Source organism: Phlebotomus papatasi, chromosome 3 (assembly GCF_024763615.1).
Source record: "Phlebotomus papatasi isolate M1 chromosome 3, Ppap_2.1, whole genome shotgun sequence".
Lineage (NCBI taxonomy): Eukaryota > Metazoa > Arthropoda > Insecta > Diptera > Psychodidae > Phlebotomus > Phlebotomus papatasi.
The window spans coordinates 24,414,793-24,433,975 of NC_077224.1; the positions used below are offsets into that span (position 1 = coordinate 24,414,793).

The 19,183-nt window shown below is 34.6% G+C and overlaps 1 protein-coding gene across 1 annotated transcript in view; it reads right to left on the bottom strand.

Annotated features, from left to right (window-relative positions):
* Window positions 1–3,592: 3,592 nt before the first annotated feature.
* The window catches only part of LOC129808307 (protein bowel), a 44,229-nt gene continuing 28,638 nt past the window's right edge, over window positions 3,593–19,183 (bottom strand). Inside the window, exon 3 of the mRNA XM_055858146.1 lies at window positions 3,593–5,795. Within this exon, the coding sequence (XP_055714121.1) occupies window positions 4,688–5,795 (1,108 nt within the window). The 3' untranslated portion in view covers window positions 3,593–4,687. The remainder of the gene's footprint in view (window positions 5,796–19,183) is intronic.

A 19,183-nucleotide genomic window follows, 5' to 3' on the forward strand; every position in this document is an offset into this window, starting at 1 on the left:
AATGACCAGCCTCTGGCTCTAACCAATTTTTTGGCAAATCGACTGACATCTCAGTTTTTGTCGCCCTGACTCCATCCGCCTAATTAATGACTACCATTGATGGCGGAATTGTGGACGATTTGTAATTTTTTTAACCTCTACCTGGATGTCGTATTTTATGGGCAGAAGTTAATCTGGATGAAACGGACGATGTGCCAAAGAGATTTTTGCAGTAAATACCCCAGAGATTTCCCACTCGATTCACTCCATAATCCCCGCTGTTACCAAATTAATCCATTCCATAAATTATGGGATCTTATGCAGATGTGGGGGACGTCAGTGAAGAAAATTCCCAGGAGATACTTTTCTCAGAATGGACACTTTTCTTTTTGCTGGATTGGGGCTGTCCAAGTCTCTCTTAGAGTTAATTTATCATCTTTAGGGTCTGCCGAGGGTCTTTTTGTTTGGATTTTTCACCTCCTTCAAATAACAAAAAAATCTCATCCCTGGATGCTGGTTGTCGCGCCTTGGCGTAATACTCTGGTGGCTGAACTTTGAGGTATTTTGAAATCTGGCTGAGGCATCTCCCAAATCGACTTTCGAGGTAAGATGCCAGAGACAGAGGAAGAAAAAAACAAAGATAATCCGATTATGGTAATAAAAAAACCTGTTGGGTCAGGTGAAGTCGTCATCCTCAGTGTTTTCGGGCGAAGAAGAGTCCCCGAGACTCGATTAATACTCCAATGGTTAGGTGAGACACATCTTAGGGCTCTGCTAGCTTGGCCGGGAAAACCATCCCAAGTAGCAAATATCATGTAGAAGACTTTCATAAATTGGGGATTCTTAGAGTTCTCAAACTATTTTTTTAAATTTAGCCATAGCTCCCATTCGACCAAACCGATTTTATTCTTCGTACAGAAGGAGTTAAATTCCTTGACATGTCCAATTCTCAAGAACTAGTGAGGTTTGTAGAACCATCTGGGTAACACATGGTCAGATATACTCATATTGGCTTAATTCGATACATTTGGTAAGTACATTTGGCTGTTCTACAAGATCTTAAATTAAGTACTTCTTAAGTGCTTAAAACTGCTACAGTAGAACCCCGCTATAGATCATCGCTGTATAGTCCACAATTTATCGACCGTTGATTTCAAAGCACTGATTTTAAGTTAGGTTATGTTTTTTAGTACGCAACATGCAATGTTGTCATTTGGCAAACTTAATTGAGTAATTGTGATAATTGTGACCGATAATGAAGAGAGCGAGGACAAGTACCACAATCGCAAAGAAAGTAAAAGCCGTCGAGCAATTTCAATACTAAAAATCATTGACAAAAAAATGACATGGACTATAGTTCAACCCAAGTGTCAAATCTAGAACCAAATATGGCCTATAGCGAGGCTCTACTGTAGGTACTTTTAGCAGAAATTCTCATTTTAATTTCAGGTACCATCCCCATAAGTACTGACCCAGAAAATAAGACCTTAAAAATATTCTACGAAAATTAGGCCCTTTTAGAGAGGCTAAGGGAATCACTCATAAAGATTGACTGATAAACGTTCTGGTTTACATAAAGCTACTTCAAAGTTTTTGGAAACAATACCTTAGGTATAGTCATATTCAGGCCATGAGAGGGAAACTTCTTAGAGAGGATTTGAATTCATAAAAGAAGAGCGTCAAACACGGAACGGACTTATACGAGCTTCAGACCTAAGGCTTAGCCATATGGCTTAACTGCTTTAATTTCTTATCAATCACGACTTTTTGGAAAAATTTAACTTAAGATTGGAATTATTAAAAATAATGATCTATTATCTTCTCAAAACCAATACAATTGCTCGCTATTTAAGATTTTGAGACCTTTGGGAACTGTGCTAAACCTTCTAGTCTGAAGACCGCTTTAGTTAAAGATGGTAGATTTTTATTCAAAATTTTATTTGTAAACGTCGCGTCGCATAACCAATCCTGAATAACTTCCTATGTATTCCGGAATAGTGAAGATTAAGTCAAACCTACGCCTAAGTCGGAAATCATTTAGGCAATAAGTGCTCACAAATGAATAAAGGGACCCTGGTCAAAATTCAGATGGTCAGATTCCCGAAAGCCAAAATTTCGGAAAGGCCAAAGTCCCGAACGCCAAAATTCCGAATGCTAAAATCACAAAAAAAAACAACCGTAAACCCGAATAGCCAAAATACCCAATGCGCCAAAATCCTAAAATTTAATATCCCAAATGGTCCACAATCTTTCAATCCAAAATTTTAAATTGCCAAAATCTTGAATGGGCCAAAAATCCTAAAAGCCAAAATACTGCTATATTCTGAATGGGTCAGTTATGAACAGCCACCGTTCCAAAGAGTTACATTTCACCCTAGCTTTGGCTATTCGTGATTTTGACCAATTAGGAATTTTGGCTTTGCAGGAGGACTTTGATTTTTCGGAATCTTGTGTTTCCGGGATTTTAGTCCATTCGGTATTTTGGTTTTTTGAGATTTTGACCCATTCGGGATTTTGACTTATTGGGTTTTGACCGGCACCGGTATAAAAGTTACCAAAACCGATAAACCAGTAATCGTTGGATAGGAGAGTTCAGCCCAAAATAAAACACTAAATATTCATTAAATCTTTCGGTTCCCTTAACTCTGAAAAGATTTTTATTTTATTCTTGGCTGAAATTTCTCATCCGACGATCACCGGATTATCTTTTTTGATAAATTGTTTCTTAGGTGTCTAACCTTAGAATAAAAGTACTGCCCTCTTTTTAAATCTAAATCCAGGTGGAAAAGGGGTATTTTCGAGGTGGGATATTTTTGAAAAGGTCCCGATCAAAATCTCAAAACCCAAAATCCCGAAAGGTCATAGCAACTCCCACGATTGCACCCACGCTTCCTGGAAGCAAAGGGAAATCTTCTGTGTCTTGGAAAATTATTCTACACATCTACATTCTACATTCTATTTCATAATTTTGGCTTTCGGGATTTTGGCGTTCGGGATTTTGGCTTTCGGGATTTTGGCCTTTTCGGGATTTTGGCGTTCAGGATTTATACTTTCGAGATTTTAGCTGGTACCACTTTGAAATAACGCTTTCCTCTGCCATTAAATGGAACTGACGATTTGTGGAGCTAAATTATGTCAATATAAGGTGCAGTTTCAAATAAAAATAATAGAAATACCTTAACTCAAAGGTGTTCCAATTCAATGCTATCCCGCTTTTCTTGAAAACTACTAAAAAAAAGTGTACTTTTCAGTAGTGATTGACGATTGGTGAATATCGCTCTTAAGGGGGCGTGGCCAAAATTTTCTATGATAGAACAGTGTTAGTGAAGAACCCACAGTCAAATATTATATATAGGTTTTTCTTATATTAGGATTTCCATATTGAAAACATTGGAAATATTTAAACTCAAACTTACCCAGAAATTCCAATGATACCATCCGGAAAAAGATTTAATATTTTCAGAAAAGAAATGCTCTTCACTGGAGTTCCCATAACTTTTTGCCGCGACCTGCTACTTGGGCTTCCATCCCAGAAAAAAAGATACACACCTCTTTTTTCTTGGTTTTTGGGGACAGATAGCCGGAGGACAGATGAGAGAAAAAAAACTGTCACTGAGAATCAAATTTATATTTATTAGCTTTTTTTTGCCTGCCTTAATACATTAATATATGAGATAAGTAATCACATAATAACCTTAATGATCTTATAGCGTTACACTTGGGATAAAAACAAATTGTACATTAAAATAAATCTAGAAATTCTTCCTCACAATAACGAGAAAAAAATCTCAGGCCTTAATCTTAATTTTTTCACCTAAAGCAAAAAGTGAATTTTGTAAAAAAAAGAGAATCATCGAGATTTAAATTAGATTGTGTAGCTGTCTTATGTACACTATCGTCTTAACTCATTTGCCTTATCTTAAATAATTCTGCTGCAGGTGATTTGAGAAAACAAAGGTATACAATTAAATCTTATCGACTTTTGCAATTAAAATAAATGTTCTCTTACCCACTAAGTACATAACAATACTTATTAATCTTCCAACAGTGCGATGGAAGAAGAAATTGAACATTAATTATACAAATATCTTAATGTGTCTCTATCGACATTAAAAAAAACATGCTGCAAAAAAATTCTTTTTTTTTACGTTCTCAGGAGTTAAGAATGCCTTGTCCATGGAAAAGAGATGGACATTAAGAAGGAAATTGAGAGGTTCACAAAATAATAATAAAAAAATAAGCCATTTGCAGTTTCTTATGCGTGATGTTTCTTAATGGCTTTTTGATGCCATTTCCCATTCTCCAGCCCCTCTCCCTGGACATTGAATTCAAGTAGCCAATAAATAATGCTAAATGGCATCACAACTCGATATTTCCATCTCCATTTAGATACTTTATCATATCACGTTGATAGCAGGGGTCTCTGTGCTTAAGGAAAGGCGTTGAAAATATTGCTGATTCTCACAGAGTTTTGTTCAAGAATTTCAAAAAATCAATGGAATAATTTTATAAAAAAAAAATAGCTCCAGAAATATTTTGCAAAGAAACTCCTTTATTCCAGAGAAGAACCAGACTCTTGTTATCCTAAGTGTCCCCTATAGAAAAATAATTAAATACCTGCCACAGGTCTCGGAAGAGAGATTAAGTCTTGGAGCTAGAGGTTAGATTTGTCCACTTGGTGGGTTCGTCGCCTCGCGCAAGTCTTTCGTTAGCGCCTCATGATGTCTTCGATGCTGAAGCCAGTCTTTCGGGGCGGAGCAGCTGGGACTTGAGGCGGCGGTGGAGCTGCTGGTGGTGGAGCTGCAGGATCAGGAGCCACCACAGGTGGAGGCAGCAGGAGTTCTTCAGGTGGCTTAAGCAGAGGAGCATGACGGGGCATCGACAGAGGATGTCCCAGGTGGTGCGGATTGAGGATGTGTCGTGGTGGGAGTAAGGGTATGGGTTCCCCATCGGGTCCGAGGGGTCGTTTCCGTATAGGGATATGCCCTAGGAAAGCTGCTCCTGGATCCAAGAGGCCACTGGTCACCGTTGCAGTAGGGGGCACACTTGGAGCCTTGTGATGGAGATCTCGCCGAACATGGAGCATGGGAACGTAGGGCTCAGGCTTGGGCTGCTGCCGAGGAATGTTGGTGCGATGCTGTGGCTGCAGGATATCCAAAGGTGGACCTCGAGATGGAAATGAGGGATCAGAGTTTGAAGGTCTCATGGTGTACTGATGAGATCCTTCATGGTGACAATGAGTCACTTCAGCATGTTCTGCCTCTGAGGTCATTGGCTGAGGAGGGAGCGTATGTGTTTCCTTGCCTTCATCTACCTCAGGATCTTCGTCTTCCTCTTCATCATCAGGTTCATCTTCAGGATTGACACAGTCGCGATCTTCTTCTGCGGGCGGGCCCTTTGACGGAGATCTAGCACGAGAGGTCGAAGGCTCAGGTCGTCTGACAGGGGAATGATCAGGAGAATCAACTTCCAGAACCGTGTCCTCTTCATCTCCCGTCAAGTGCCTCTCCTCCTCTCCGACATCCAGCACTTCTCCCGGAACATCCCCAACAGCGTGCGTCAGGGCATGTCGCCGGAGATCGCAGTTCCTCCTGAAGACCTTCCCGCAGGATGAGCATTCGTATGGCTTGTGATCCGTGTGCGTAAGCAGATGGGTTTTGAGATTGGATCTCTGATTGAAACTCCTGCTGCAGACAGGGCATTTGTGCGGAGACTCTTCCATGTGGAGAATCTTGTGGACAGCCAGCGTGCGTGACTGGCAGAAGCCCTTGCCACACTCCATGCATTTGAAAGGCTTCTCCTTGGAATGTATGTACCTGTGCAAAAGGAATGGCAAGAGATTAACATTCCTCCTTTAATTAGATCTTACATCGCGTCTCCTCATGCCCAAGTACTATATTCTATTTTCTATACCAATTTCATTGCCATGGCTCAAAAGAATGTGAAATAATTGACTTCAACCGCGCAGTGCAATGCACTTGCACAGTGAAGACTTCTATCTTGTGGTCTGGGACAGGCCAGAGAAAAAGAAGCCCAAGACAGAGGGAGCTAAATTGTGGTGTTGCCGACGATCATGATGGAAAGAAGATGAAGAAAACGGCAAGAAGATGAGGTGAACACTGAGGTCTTTTTTGCCGTGTTTTTTTGGGATCTCTCTTGGATGTTGGAGAAGACGGGTGAAAACAAGGCAAAGAATCGAGTCTCTCTGCCATGGCAAACACGAGTGAAAGAGCAGAAAAAAACGTTGAGAGATTCCATAAAAGATTCTAATCTCTTGTGCCTCTGTGAAGCACAAAAGTGGCTGGAGTGAAATGGATTCTATTCCCCTCACATGGGTACTCTTTCACTTGGATGTTTTTTTTTTTTCAAACCAAAATTTAATCCATGAGAACAGATGAGGAGTCAAAGTACTTAAACTATATACAATAGTTTGTTTTGATTTTTCATTTGAATTTTCTTGTTCAAACTTTTTTCTTTCATTTCAAAAGTGTGTACTATTTGTTTAATTTTAATTTTAAATAGTACCTTATTCACATTAAAATTCCTTTGAACTTTGCAAATCGTTTTCAGTAATAATGATAAAGGCAGTGGATTACGTATATGGAAAAAGGAAAGCATTGGCAATTACCTGAGAAATGCTTTATTAAATCCGAATAACTCGGGAAAGTAAACTAAAATCGGGAGACCAAGGAAGACAGAGCCGTAGCCAGAGTTGAATTCAAGGTAGGGCATCAGTAGTTAAAGGTAGGGTATTAGTCAAAATTTTGGTTGATCTGTTTTGGTTAATCGATTTCCATCCCACTTCATTTCAATGTAAGTGAATAAAGTAAAACAAAAAATAATTCAAAAATACAAATTTTAAAAATAAAAAATATTATTCTGATTCTTCGAAACACTTAAGGGGTTGCATGTGTCAAAACCGACAAAAGAAACAGCAACATTCAAACTGTATATCCTGAAATTTTCATTTAAAAAGTTATACTGAGGGACAAAATTTTTGGAGAGATTTTTGAAAAAGAAAAAAAACATACTTTTCGGTGAACAAGAAGATTTCTCGGAATTGGTTCATCTGAAAACCGAAAACCAAAAACCAAATATTTCCTGTTACCTGATAAGTTGAACCAGTATTTGAACGAGGGATTTTTCAAAAAATGAAATTTGAATTTTGAAGAAAATTTCATACACAAAAATACCAGTTTTGATGTTTTTTACACTACGTTTCGTCTTGTAGAATGTAGAATAAGTTTTGATCAAGTAATCATAAAATCTCGAAAAATCAGGTTTTAATGAGTAATTTTTTAAAACTTTTAAATGAAAAAATTAGAAAATATAGTTGTGTTAATGTTGTACTGTTGTATGCCTAAGAGTTTAAATTAAAAATTTTTATTTATGCTGAAATAGAATAGAAAATATTATATTTTTATAGTCTCCTTGACACTGAATTATTTTATTTAATTAATCATCAAATAATTCCAATTTCAACTCGTTAATATTTAATAATTCCAAATTAATTTACATATTTATATTCTATTATTAAGATGTTTGAGAAAATATTTAATTTAAATTTTTCACAAAATTATCGTTTAACTTTCCATACGATTTTAACCAATTGCACTAAGAACTTCAATCGATCATTCTTGAGGTTACAAGATTTAGAAGCGTTATGGTACGTGAATACTAATGGACATGGCATTTTATTGTTTTTTTTTACCAATAATTGAAGTCAAACTTCAATTAAATTTATTTAAGTAATGGTCCTAATTTTGTTGTTCATGGTTATGTATAATAAAAATTTTGTATGATCATGATCTCTTATGTTTCTGGGCTTAGATTAGGCTATAATTTAGAATGATTTAACTTGTAAATGAATTAAACTTCAAGCTTTCTGTAGAAGCTCTTTTAGTAGTCACAGAGATGTGGAAATATAGCACAATAAGCAAATTATAAGAATTTTGGTTCTATAACGCCTTACTTGGGCAATATCAAATCAAAATGACTTAACCCTGTAACGACGAGACACTTTTTACGGACTGAAAATCAACAATAAAAATTAAACTGAAAAATATAATCAATGATAAGTGTTTCTAACCTTGGAAAATCCAACAGAGTCTGATTCGGTGTATTTTGTGCCTATATGAACGATGAATATTTTTCGCTTTAATGAAAAATATTATATTACGTATGAGTATTGTAGTTTTTATCGCCAAAAGGATTTTGCTTAAAAAAAATTTGAAGTATAAAAAAATCAAGTCAATTTTATTAATTTGAGAATTTAAAAATTCGCCATTTTTGAGCTTAAATATTTACTACATAGGAAATAGCTAGAGATTTGCATAATATATTCTAGATTCCTTAAACCTTCTACTTTACAATTATGTACAGACATAAGAAAAAAATAACTTTGGGTAGTCTAGAAAAATTATATTCTTTATGAGACACCGGTGTTCCAATCGTCCTTAGAGGGTTAAACAAATTTACTAGTAGTTCTTGTATTATTTTGGGGAACATAATGAAATATGTATTTTTAGATAACTTTTAATGCACGATATCGAAATATATCAGACTAATACGTCAATTTTCTTTAGGAAAAAGCTTATCAATAGCTTTCAGTGCATCTGTGCAAAAACGTATGGAAATATGAAATGTCGAGAGGCCCCTGCTATGTCCGAAAACCATTTGGATATCGAATTTTCGAAGGACAAAGTTGAACTACTTCGGATGGACTATTTTTCAACCGATTTGATTAAATTTGGGCTTTTTCAAAAGATCTGAAAATTTCCTACCCGGCTACATAGAATTTAATCAGTAATGAATCGGTAAAGTATCCGTAAACTATATACTTTTTTCAAATTTACTTTTTTACTTCTTCGAATGCTTGTTAATCATTCTAAATATTTTTAAATGTGCTTTTCTTAAGCATTTTTTTTATTTAGGAATGTTCTTTTTTTTATTAAAGAATGAATAAATTTAATCGATAGTAAACCGGTATGTACCCGAAAATCATGTGAAAAGATGATACACACAGCACAGCTCTTTCTAATGAGTTCGAACTCCTCAATCAATGATGAGACGTTTTGCCATTTCTTTAATGTCTCAATCTTATTTAACTGCAGATCGAAGCTTCTGACGTCAGTAGGTGAAGAACCACATGAGGAAATCTAATCAAGGGACTCCGTATATTGCAAAAGCACCTTGCTCAAAATAAAATTTTCGAGTTGAAAACGTTCAAGAGTCCAATGAAATATTTTAATTACACCTGGATCTGATCAAATTTCAATAAAACTCCTTACATTTATCGTTTCAATCGCCAACAATAAAATTACATATCGAAAAATATCATCGAGGTGGGTTTAACACTCTTATGGCATTTAAGAGGTAAAAAAAAATAATAAAATGTACTCAATAACAATAAAATGTATTAAAAGACACTTTCAATACTAAATGTGGAAGGAGTGAAGCATTTCAATTTCCATCTCAGTTGGATTTTCATGCTCCTTTCATATTTTCTGCTGTACACTTTAATTAATACTTGTGGAAGTATTTCTGGTGGATTTATTCGCATGCAAAATGAAATCGATTTTTACCATCAGCTCACAGGATGATTCTGTTTTCGCGTCTCTTCTTGACAATCCAATTAAGGAGGATTGTGAAGATTCATCTTTATATTCTTTAGGTTGTGCTTTCCCCCCTCTATGGATTGATTCCAAGTGGTAGATAAGGCACCAAAGATTTGCGTGACAATCCTAACCATGGCAAACCTCGTGCGTCTCTTAATGATGAAAAATATCTTTTGCTTTGCCATGTCGTTAATGTTAATTAATTTAATTGTCCAAGTGGACGCAGCCAATCGATTTTCGTACACGAAATTCCTCAAAATCCATAGACTCATGAGGCGTGTGAGAAAGTCTCGCACTTCATTGGACTTCACATTGAGCCTATGGTATCAGGTAATCAAAAAAAATTTTGAACTGAAAGTCGGAATTTACTGTACAACAGATGGACTTTGCGGTAAAATCACGATTTTTCTCATGATGCTTCATTGAATTCTTACAATTTAATCCGCATTACTCTCAATCAGCCATTAAATTTTTCGGAAGAATGTAGAAAGAATTTCTAGACATGCTGAGGAGAATATGACTCATAGGGGCTTTTGTTTTTTGTAATTAAAAAAAAAAACTTACAAATCAATCCACAGTACAGCAGCAATGGTAAACTTCTGATTTTTTAAAGGTAATGAGTAACGTACATTTAGTTTGGTTTTGTTTGTAAATATATTTTTAAAACAGTTTAAAATGAATCAATTGATCTTAAAGCACTTCAGAGCTGCATAGATACTAATAAATTTGCTAGATTAACAAATACCGCACTTCAAGACTGGCTCGTCCAGAATTCTGAGTTGAAACATGTTTTTCAAGCTGCGTATTATTCCCAACACTCAATAACTATTAAATCTATTTAATTCTTGCTTTATGTTACATCTTAATTTCTTAAGCAGAATTATTATAGCTTCTAATTAATTGAAGCAACTTCATAAATAATTTTTATTTGATCACAGTGTCGTTTAAATCTTTAAGTCCAAACTATAATGAACATAACCTCAAAGCTATTAAAAATGTCTCTGCGTCCATTGGATTTATTTATTAGATAAGTTACGGACGTAAAACATTAAAATTAGTTAAATGCAATAATTCTAGATGCAAGGAATATTCGTCATGAAAGACCTTAGGACGATAGAGATGATAATATTCCAGAAAGTAAATAAACATAACCTCATATGTGTGTAATAATTTAGGAGGATCGCGTCAAACCATCTGATTTGGACATTAAAATGATTGAATGCTATTGAATAATATTTCAAAATAAATGAATTTCAGAGGAATTGCGAAATTCATCTGGAAGCAATTGAATTACTCCAGTATTCCTGACCTAACCTCAAAAGTTTTTAAGAATCATTCTTCTTATTGATTTAATTACTTATTTAATTATACTTTGAATAAAGAACTTTGATATAGAAATTTTAGAAATATATAACACTTGTCAGATGCTTTTTATAGCGCTAGAAGCTCTGAATTCATTACAATATACTGAACATAACCTCAATTTTTTTTCTATTTGACCAGTATAACATTCAGATGATTTTAGCTGGTTTTTAATTACGAACATGATGAAAGAAGGAAAGATCCTTCAAAATAAGGAAATTTATAAGCATTCCAGATTCTAAAGCTAAACGGACGAAAGAATCGTCAACATGCATCAAACATCGAACTTAACCTCAAAATCGGCTATCCCTGGATGAACGTACATCTTAATTTTGGTTTACGCATTTAGAATGGTTTAAAAGCCACTTAAGTGTTTTAGTAACGTGAAAATTTAATGAATCGTCCTGAACATAACCTTAAAAGTCTTTATAACTATAAGACAAGGTTTAGATAAAAGTAAAAGTAAAGTAATTGGTAGGCATCGAATGAAAGTCTCAAAAAATATTTAGAATTTTAAATACGTGAGTCTATTAAACTTCTATCAGTAGTCCTAAAGACGATAAAGTGAATAAATACCTTGGGCATAACCTCAAAGTTTGTCTAAATTAGAAGTTCCTTCGTAACTTATTGGGCAAATGAATTTAAAGTTAATTAATTAATAATCATAAAGTGAAAGATCTAGAAAACACTAAAGTTTAGAAATATAATAGCTGTAATATACTTTAAATTGTTGGACTTACAATGAGTAATATATCCTAAACATAACTTAACAGCTGTTTTCAATTTAATATGTTTACGTCTTTATAATGAAATAAATGTAAATGGTAAAGTAATTGATCAATATTAAACGAAATATCTTAATAATGCTAAAATTTAGAAGTATAGGTTTTTCGGACTTTTACCACTAGCTGTCTAGGCTCGACAATGCCTGAAATATTCTTAATATAACATCAATGCTGTTTAAAGTATCATTACTTAATGCTCTAAATAATAAAAGTTATTCAAACACAGTAGTAGGACATAATTTAATTTTTAATACAGGATTCTCATGAGGGAACATTATGAATATTGTTTTTTTTTTTTTTGTATTTCCCGCCGTATTAAATATGATACCTAACCTCAAAGACCCCGAAGATGTATATCAAGCACACCTTTCGTTCATTTCACTTGATTTCGCATATTTTAGTATCAAGTGAAAGCCTTATTGCACTTTTGTTTAATTCTTTTATTAACTCTCTTATTATTCTGCGACTAAATGAATATTCTGTTATACAATTTAAATTACATGTAAAAAAAGAATTCAATGTAATTTAACATCTCTGGATTCTGCGACATGACAAAAAAAATCGCACTAAAATCGAACTCTTCACTAAAGGCAATTGTGAAAGCTTTCGACCCGATTTCTTGCGTCCATCGAAATGGAAATATTTGGCACCTCATTGAAAGGTGTTTAAATACTTTTTTTCATGCAATTCTGCACAGTGAATTAATTTGCAATTAAGCCCAGTGAAATGATTTACTGCAAAAAGGAGTCCTTATCTTCAATCTTGGTAGACTTAAAGTTGCACTGCATTCATTTTAACTTGTTCAGTAGTTATTTATTGGAATTGTGCAAGGCGCAATATTAATATTTTTTCTCAATTTGGCATGGTCACCTCTTACTCTTTCTTTGAGAGAAAGAAAAAACTGTCTGGGTGCTCCATGTGAACAATTAAAGGTAAATTTGGGCCTCGATGACTGACAATCCTCGTGAGTTGAAATTAGCTTTTTTGTCTTGAAATGCACCGTGAAAGATGAGAAAATTATTTAAATATGTTGAAATCTATTGAGTTTAAGAAAAAAAACTCTCTGCGTGGAAAGCCTTAATATCACTTTGATTGTAGATTTTCGTGACTGGTATTTGTGAGTTAGAGGAGATACAATTTTGAGGCGCCTTCAGGCAATGCGACCCAAGAGATTAAAATCTTTTTAACATTTTTACCCATTTGGAGGCTGTCTTTTATTCTTTTTAATTTGTCAAATAGTCTCTCTCTTGGATGGAAGATTCCAAACTCGGAAGAGATTTATGCACCTGAGAATGTAAACTTGTCTCTTCTTACAACGAAAGTCCCCTCTTTTCAAAATAGAAAAATTCAAGAAGAAAAGCTCACATGGATTTGGAAGGGAATGTGCAATCAAAAGCAAATTACACTGTTTGTATTTAAAGTCATTAGTTCATTAAAGTTCGTCCAGTAAAAATCATAAATGTGGCTATTAAGTTTGGAATTGTGTTTAGCCACAAAAGAAGGAGACTATTGCCATAAATAAATAACACATAATAGCAAAAGAGCTAATATTAATAAAAATAGACGCGAAAAAAAGTGGACACCAATCACTCTTGTTTCTCTCGTGCAGCATTTTCGACTTCTTTTACGATGGAGTGTGAGGCGAATAATTTTAACCGGCTGTGCCTGATCATTCGAATTTAATAACTCCACCAAGTTTTTAGTAAATCAGAAGAACTAGAGATTACTTATCTAACAATTGATACTAACTCGAAGTGATTTTTCACTTTGTCCCAAAAAGGATCGCTACTATTATTCATTTTGTGATCATCCCTTTATCCTAAAAAATAAAATAAAGTCAAGGGGTAACTGTGCCGCTCACGGTTCACTTGAGGACCGATCTGCCGATATTTTGTATTGTTCCGATTTACCGACTTCGTACGTAATTTGTCGATCTCGTGCCGGTCCGCAGAGTAAGTCTTGAAAGTTAGTGTTTCCGGTGCAGTACATTAAAGTTTACCACTGGAATTGACTGTTGGAAATTTGTGATGTTACACGAGTTTAAACGAACGCTATACTTCATTTAGATCTACCGATTCTTCGCTAAATTAGTCCCGATCTGCCGATTTCTGCTAATGAACATATTGATCTGTCACTTTCTGGCCAATTTGTGCCGATCTGTAGATTTCAGTTTTACCGATTGTCGCTCACGGTGCACTTTGAGAACCACTTATTCATCCCTTGAATAAAATGTAAAATAAGGTAATCGTCGGTTGCGTCTACCTCTGTCGTATCTGCATTTGTTTTGTATCTGCATTCGGTGCCCTCTTGCGTGAAATGCTGACACAAAAGAAATGCAGATACGACAGAGGTAGACACAACCGACGTAATTTGGAAACAGTTACAATTTGGGACACTTGAGATTTTGTAACTGTTTCAGATTAGCAAGGAGAGAACGATGACCGCGAAATAAAAGAAAGAGACGTTTAAAAAGAAAAGGAATAGCTTTTCTTGGTCATTCTTTTCTCTTGCATCTCTAAAATAGTGAGGAAATCTCAAAATTACAAATTGTAAATGGTTCCAGATTACCTCATTTTACCCTATATTCGATTTAAAAGGCACGATATATTCAATTGAAATTGCTTCTCCGAAACCGACTTTCCTGTCTTTAACTTAAATATAAAGTAAGTTGTCTAGCTAGATCAGTGAGTTGAGTATAGGGTCTAAAGGGTGAGTCAACTGAACTGCAGCTTTTGAAAGTGCTGTATTTTTTTAATTTGAAAATGTAATTCATTGCCGTAAACGAAAAAAGTCAGAAAATAGTCAACATTTGAGAAACTATTTAAAATTTTTAATAAAATGACCTTTGGAATGGATAATAACCCTGTGTTCAATGGACGCATCACACACTGCCTAATGGCTTCGTGCCCAATGGCTTCGTGCCCAACGGCAGGATGCCCGAGAGCCCATTCGAGACGAAGGGCTGCCTTCAGCGGATTGACATCCTGGTATTATTTGGTCACGATATTGACCAATAAAATGTCCTTTTTGAAAACTCGAGAGAATTTGCATTCGCTGATCGTGACGGCCAACGTGCGCTCGAAATCAATAACGAAACGTTGTTTTTTAGTCAATCTTCTTTGACGCGCGATTTCTCTGATGGTTCCCAGGCTTATTGTAATCTCCACTATTTCTAACTGATTTTTTGTGTACTCACGGCTTCAGAGCTTCTTCTAGGACAATTTTCCGATATTCATTTTGACCCCATAGTTCAAAAATACCAAAGAAGAACGATAATTTGACATCGCGAAAGTCCATATCCATACCATAGAAAACGATGGTCCTTGACTTTCGGTGAACGTTCAAATGTTGAAATTATAGTATGACCTTTCCCTTAGGTAGACACAACCATTTTACTTGTTCACGGATTGCTCAATTTGATAATTTAGCCCAGCAAACAGGCTGATCTTCGGCAATTGGCCTCTAACGGCCAAGAGAAGCAACTCATTCACCCAATCGAGCATAACTTTCTTGAACATTGATAAAATCTTATGCTTTTTGGAATTTTTAAGGCTTCAGATAAAGGTCCTTTTCAGATATTTGTCTCTTGGTTATTTGCGACATGTGTATCTCAAGGACCATTCGTCTACAGCTATGAAACGGATTTCGTTCAATTTGTTTCTTCACCTTAAGGACAATGTTTGACAATGATGGAATTTTTTTCGACATCCACCATAGTGTTTTATAATGCTGGCAATATCCCTGTATCGAGTTATATTTCAAAATTCAAAACACATAATCCCATTCAGGTTTTGAAGGTACCTAAAGATATAATCATTGGCTCCTTTCGAGTCAAATATAGAGCAATCGCGCCATCACATTTGAGTGCCTTTACAAATAAACAAATCAAGAAAAAAAATTCCATAAATGCTTTTGAGGGCTTGTAACCAATAAAATAAACCAACTTTATGCAAAATTTGAGCATGTTGTCCCGAACGGTTTCAAAGTTATAACGATCTAAATTTAGTTGCAGTTCAATTGACTCACCCTGTATTTCACTCTCTTATATTGGATATGCGTTGCCAACAAGAATTACAACACAAAATCAAAAATTGCTTTCTTCAGAAAAATCGCATATAAAACAATAACGACAAATTTCTCGATGTTAAAAGAAATAAAACATTGTTTTATAAAATACTGCAACAAAAAAAATATTGTGGTTCAAGTACGATTGAATTATATAAAAAAGCGGAAGGATGTAATGAACGTTTGTAATGAACGAAACTTACGTTTTATTGACGGAAATTTTCTCCAAATAAAATTTGCTTAAGTACTCTAAACTTAACTTCTTTTTATACCTTATTTACTTGGTAATTCTGTGGTAATATAAAGGTCAGATAAACTCTAGAACACAAAACTTTCCGAAGTTATTTTAATTACGATGGAATTACGTTTTCCTGACCACAAATTTATATTTTAGCAAAAAAATTCTATTCTTGAAATAATTTATTAGTAATTGTTATTCAAATGAGAAAATGATCAAATAGATGTTAGCCAGAAGTCATAAATCCCAAAAGTTATTTTAGGCCTTCTGGTACACTCTTAAGCCGCCTAATATTGTGCTGGCGCACACCCCGACTTTTTCCTACTTCTATGGTCATTTTGAATGGAAACTGGAGCCAAAGCCAAAGCTGAGGAATTGGCCCTTGAGGCAATTTCTTGTCATACACACATCTATCGTGCTTGGAACTCTTTTTTTGAGCTCTGTCCATAGTTGATGTCGTGTTCCAAAGCCATTACATTAAATTAAACATTCCGGACTCCGGAGTTAATCGAATGGTGTTTGAAAGAGAAGAAATTTTTATATTGATTTTTCCTCTTTGACTCACACACAGATCACTGTTTTTTTTACGTTATTCCATCTTCTTTCAGGTATATTATGAGAAGATTTCTTTGAGACAACATTAATTAGAGTGTTCCCGTCAGATTCAACACTTTTCCTCTAATGAATGCTGTAAATATGCGCCGTTGTGGTCATTTTTTTCACTCTATACAGCCACATCTCAATGCTAATTATATTTTTGGGTGAAAAAAAGGAGTTCTTTACTATAATGTTTCTCTTCCATCTAATTCTTATTCTTTGCAGAGTTTCTTTTTTTTCCTACCATCATCTCTATCTTCATCATGTCGCTTAAATCTTACTTTTAACTGTGCGATCTTCAGGTTGGGGAATATTACTAAGATCGTGGAATAATGAAGGTGCGGGATTTTGTGCTCTCTTCGCCTTGACATCGTACTGGACTGATCAATGAGATTCTAGAGAATTTTCTACATGAAATAAAATCTGATGAAATTTGCATAATGTCCGGTGAAAAAATGTTTCTCACATTATATTGTAACCAGCATGTGAGATGGAGGAACGTGAAAGAATTCTTTTAGCTTCTTATGGAAAAATTGAACAAGATGTCACGCTTGGATTTTGCTCTCACAGCTTTTGTCCCCAACCTCTTCTCCTCTTGCCTTCATTAGCAATCTGATTATTTTCCAGGGAGATAGAGTGCAGCAATGAAAAATCACGAAAGAACCAGCTCTTCAGTGCCTCGGAGCAGAATGACAGTAAGAACATAATCGCTGATATAATTTTCTTCATACCACAAATTTATGCCTTTTAATAACAATCCCCGCGTTTGGTACTTCACTCCACAAATGCTCTTATAAACCTGAGATTTTTTTCTTCATTTACCAAGAATATACCCAAGAAACAAAAACTAACCCTTGATATTCTATTCTTTTTCTTATTTTTTTTTAATATCCCATATTTCCAAAAGTTTTAATGAAAACTTTGAGAACAGGGGGCAATCAGTGGATCAAGTGGTAGAGCACTTGTTCTATAATGCAAGTGTTTCGGGTTCGAATACCCTTTAGGTCACCAGGAATTTTTCTAGCGTTGAAGGTGTTCGGATTGCATCCAGTGAGCTTCATTGTATTTGATTCCATGAGACATGGGACTGACAATCTTATTGCGTATAAGACAAAACAATAATGCGTGTCATATTTGTAAGTGCTCATTATTTAAAAACAGGGTTGTGCCTTTACATATTAAAAAATATTTTTTTACATTTTACATGTAAAAAATATGTAATATGTAAAAAAGGAAAATTGAGCATTCTTGAATCTTTGAAACATTTCCTGTAAGCAATATCAATATTGATATTGCTTACGAGGAATATCAAGAAAACATTCTTGGGAAACCCATAAACAAAATTTTTGTTATGAATACCTATTGATGTGAAGTAAGTCAACGATTTTGTACACATAAAACATACTCTCTGTGGTAAAATAACGTCACTATTTTCTAATTAATCGTTCTTCTTCCAGAGATAGGTATTTCAGAATATTTTCTGTATTAAATCTTCAACATGATGATTTTTTTATCTTTATTGTATAACAGAACCAAAATTAATATTGTTTGTAAATATGTAAAACAATGAGACATACAGTGGGTGTCAATAGTTTGTTGCCTAATGCATGTCTGAGAAATCAAGTGAAAAAAATTATAGAAAAAATTACTTTTACAAATTTTGCTTTTTGCAGATGAGTTCCCTATAATCCGTAGATATTATTTATATTTTTCAAAAAGAATAATTAATTTTATTTCATATCAAAAGTAATTGTTTTCCAAAAGTTGGTCGTTTTTGAAAAATCAAAAGTTTGTTGCTTCATTTAAAAAACTAATTTGAGATGATCAAAAAATGCAACCAACTTAATGTAAACCGGTTACATTTTGGGTTTATGCCATTTGAGAGGCAAATGGTGGGTTTGTACATTTTTAAAGCTGTCAATGGTAAATTATGTATATAAAAGTGATTATAGAAAACAAGAAATAATCTGTTTTTTGATAATTTATAATTTAGGTTAAAAATGGCAAATTACAAAAAGTTAAAAATTGGGAAATCATCCAGAGATACTGCCGGAATGAATCTGCGTCGTTAATTGCCAAATTTAATAGAAAATTACGAAAGGTTAGACATAAAATATTCAAATATTATATTAATGAGGTACGAGTACATCTAAAAAACGTTACTGGAAGACCTAGGGTATCGACTCAGAGGGGTGATAACAGCATTGTAAGTATCTATGATAGTGACCCAATGATGTCTGCTTCATAAATTAAAAGATAGTTGGTTACTGGAGGAACACAGGTCCCTACAGTTACAAAAACCAGCACATTTTGAAAGAAAATGTTAAGAATGTTTGGGTGGCTCTCAATATTCCATTGGTTAGCTAGTTTAATCTGGATAAAATATTGTAGTTTTACTTGTTTAACATGTCTCAAGTAAATTTACAACTTTTTATTCAGATTGGTCTTGCTTACCAATGGAATATTGAGAGCCACCCAAACATTCTTACCATTTTCTTTCAATATGAGCTCGTTTTTGTAACTGTAGGGACCTGTGTTCC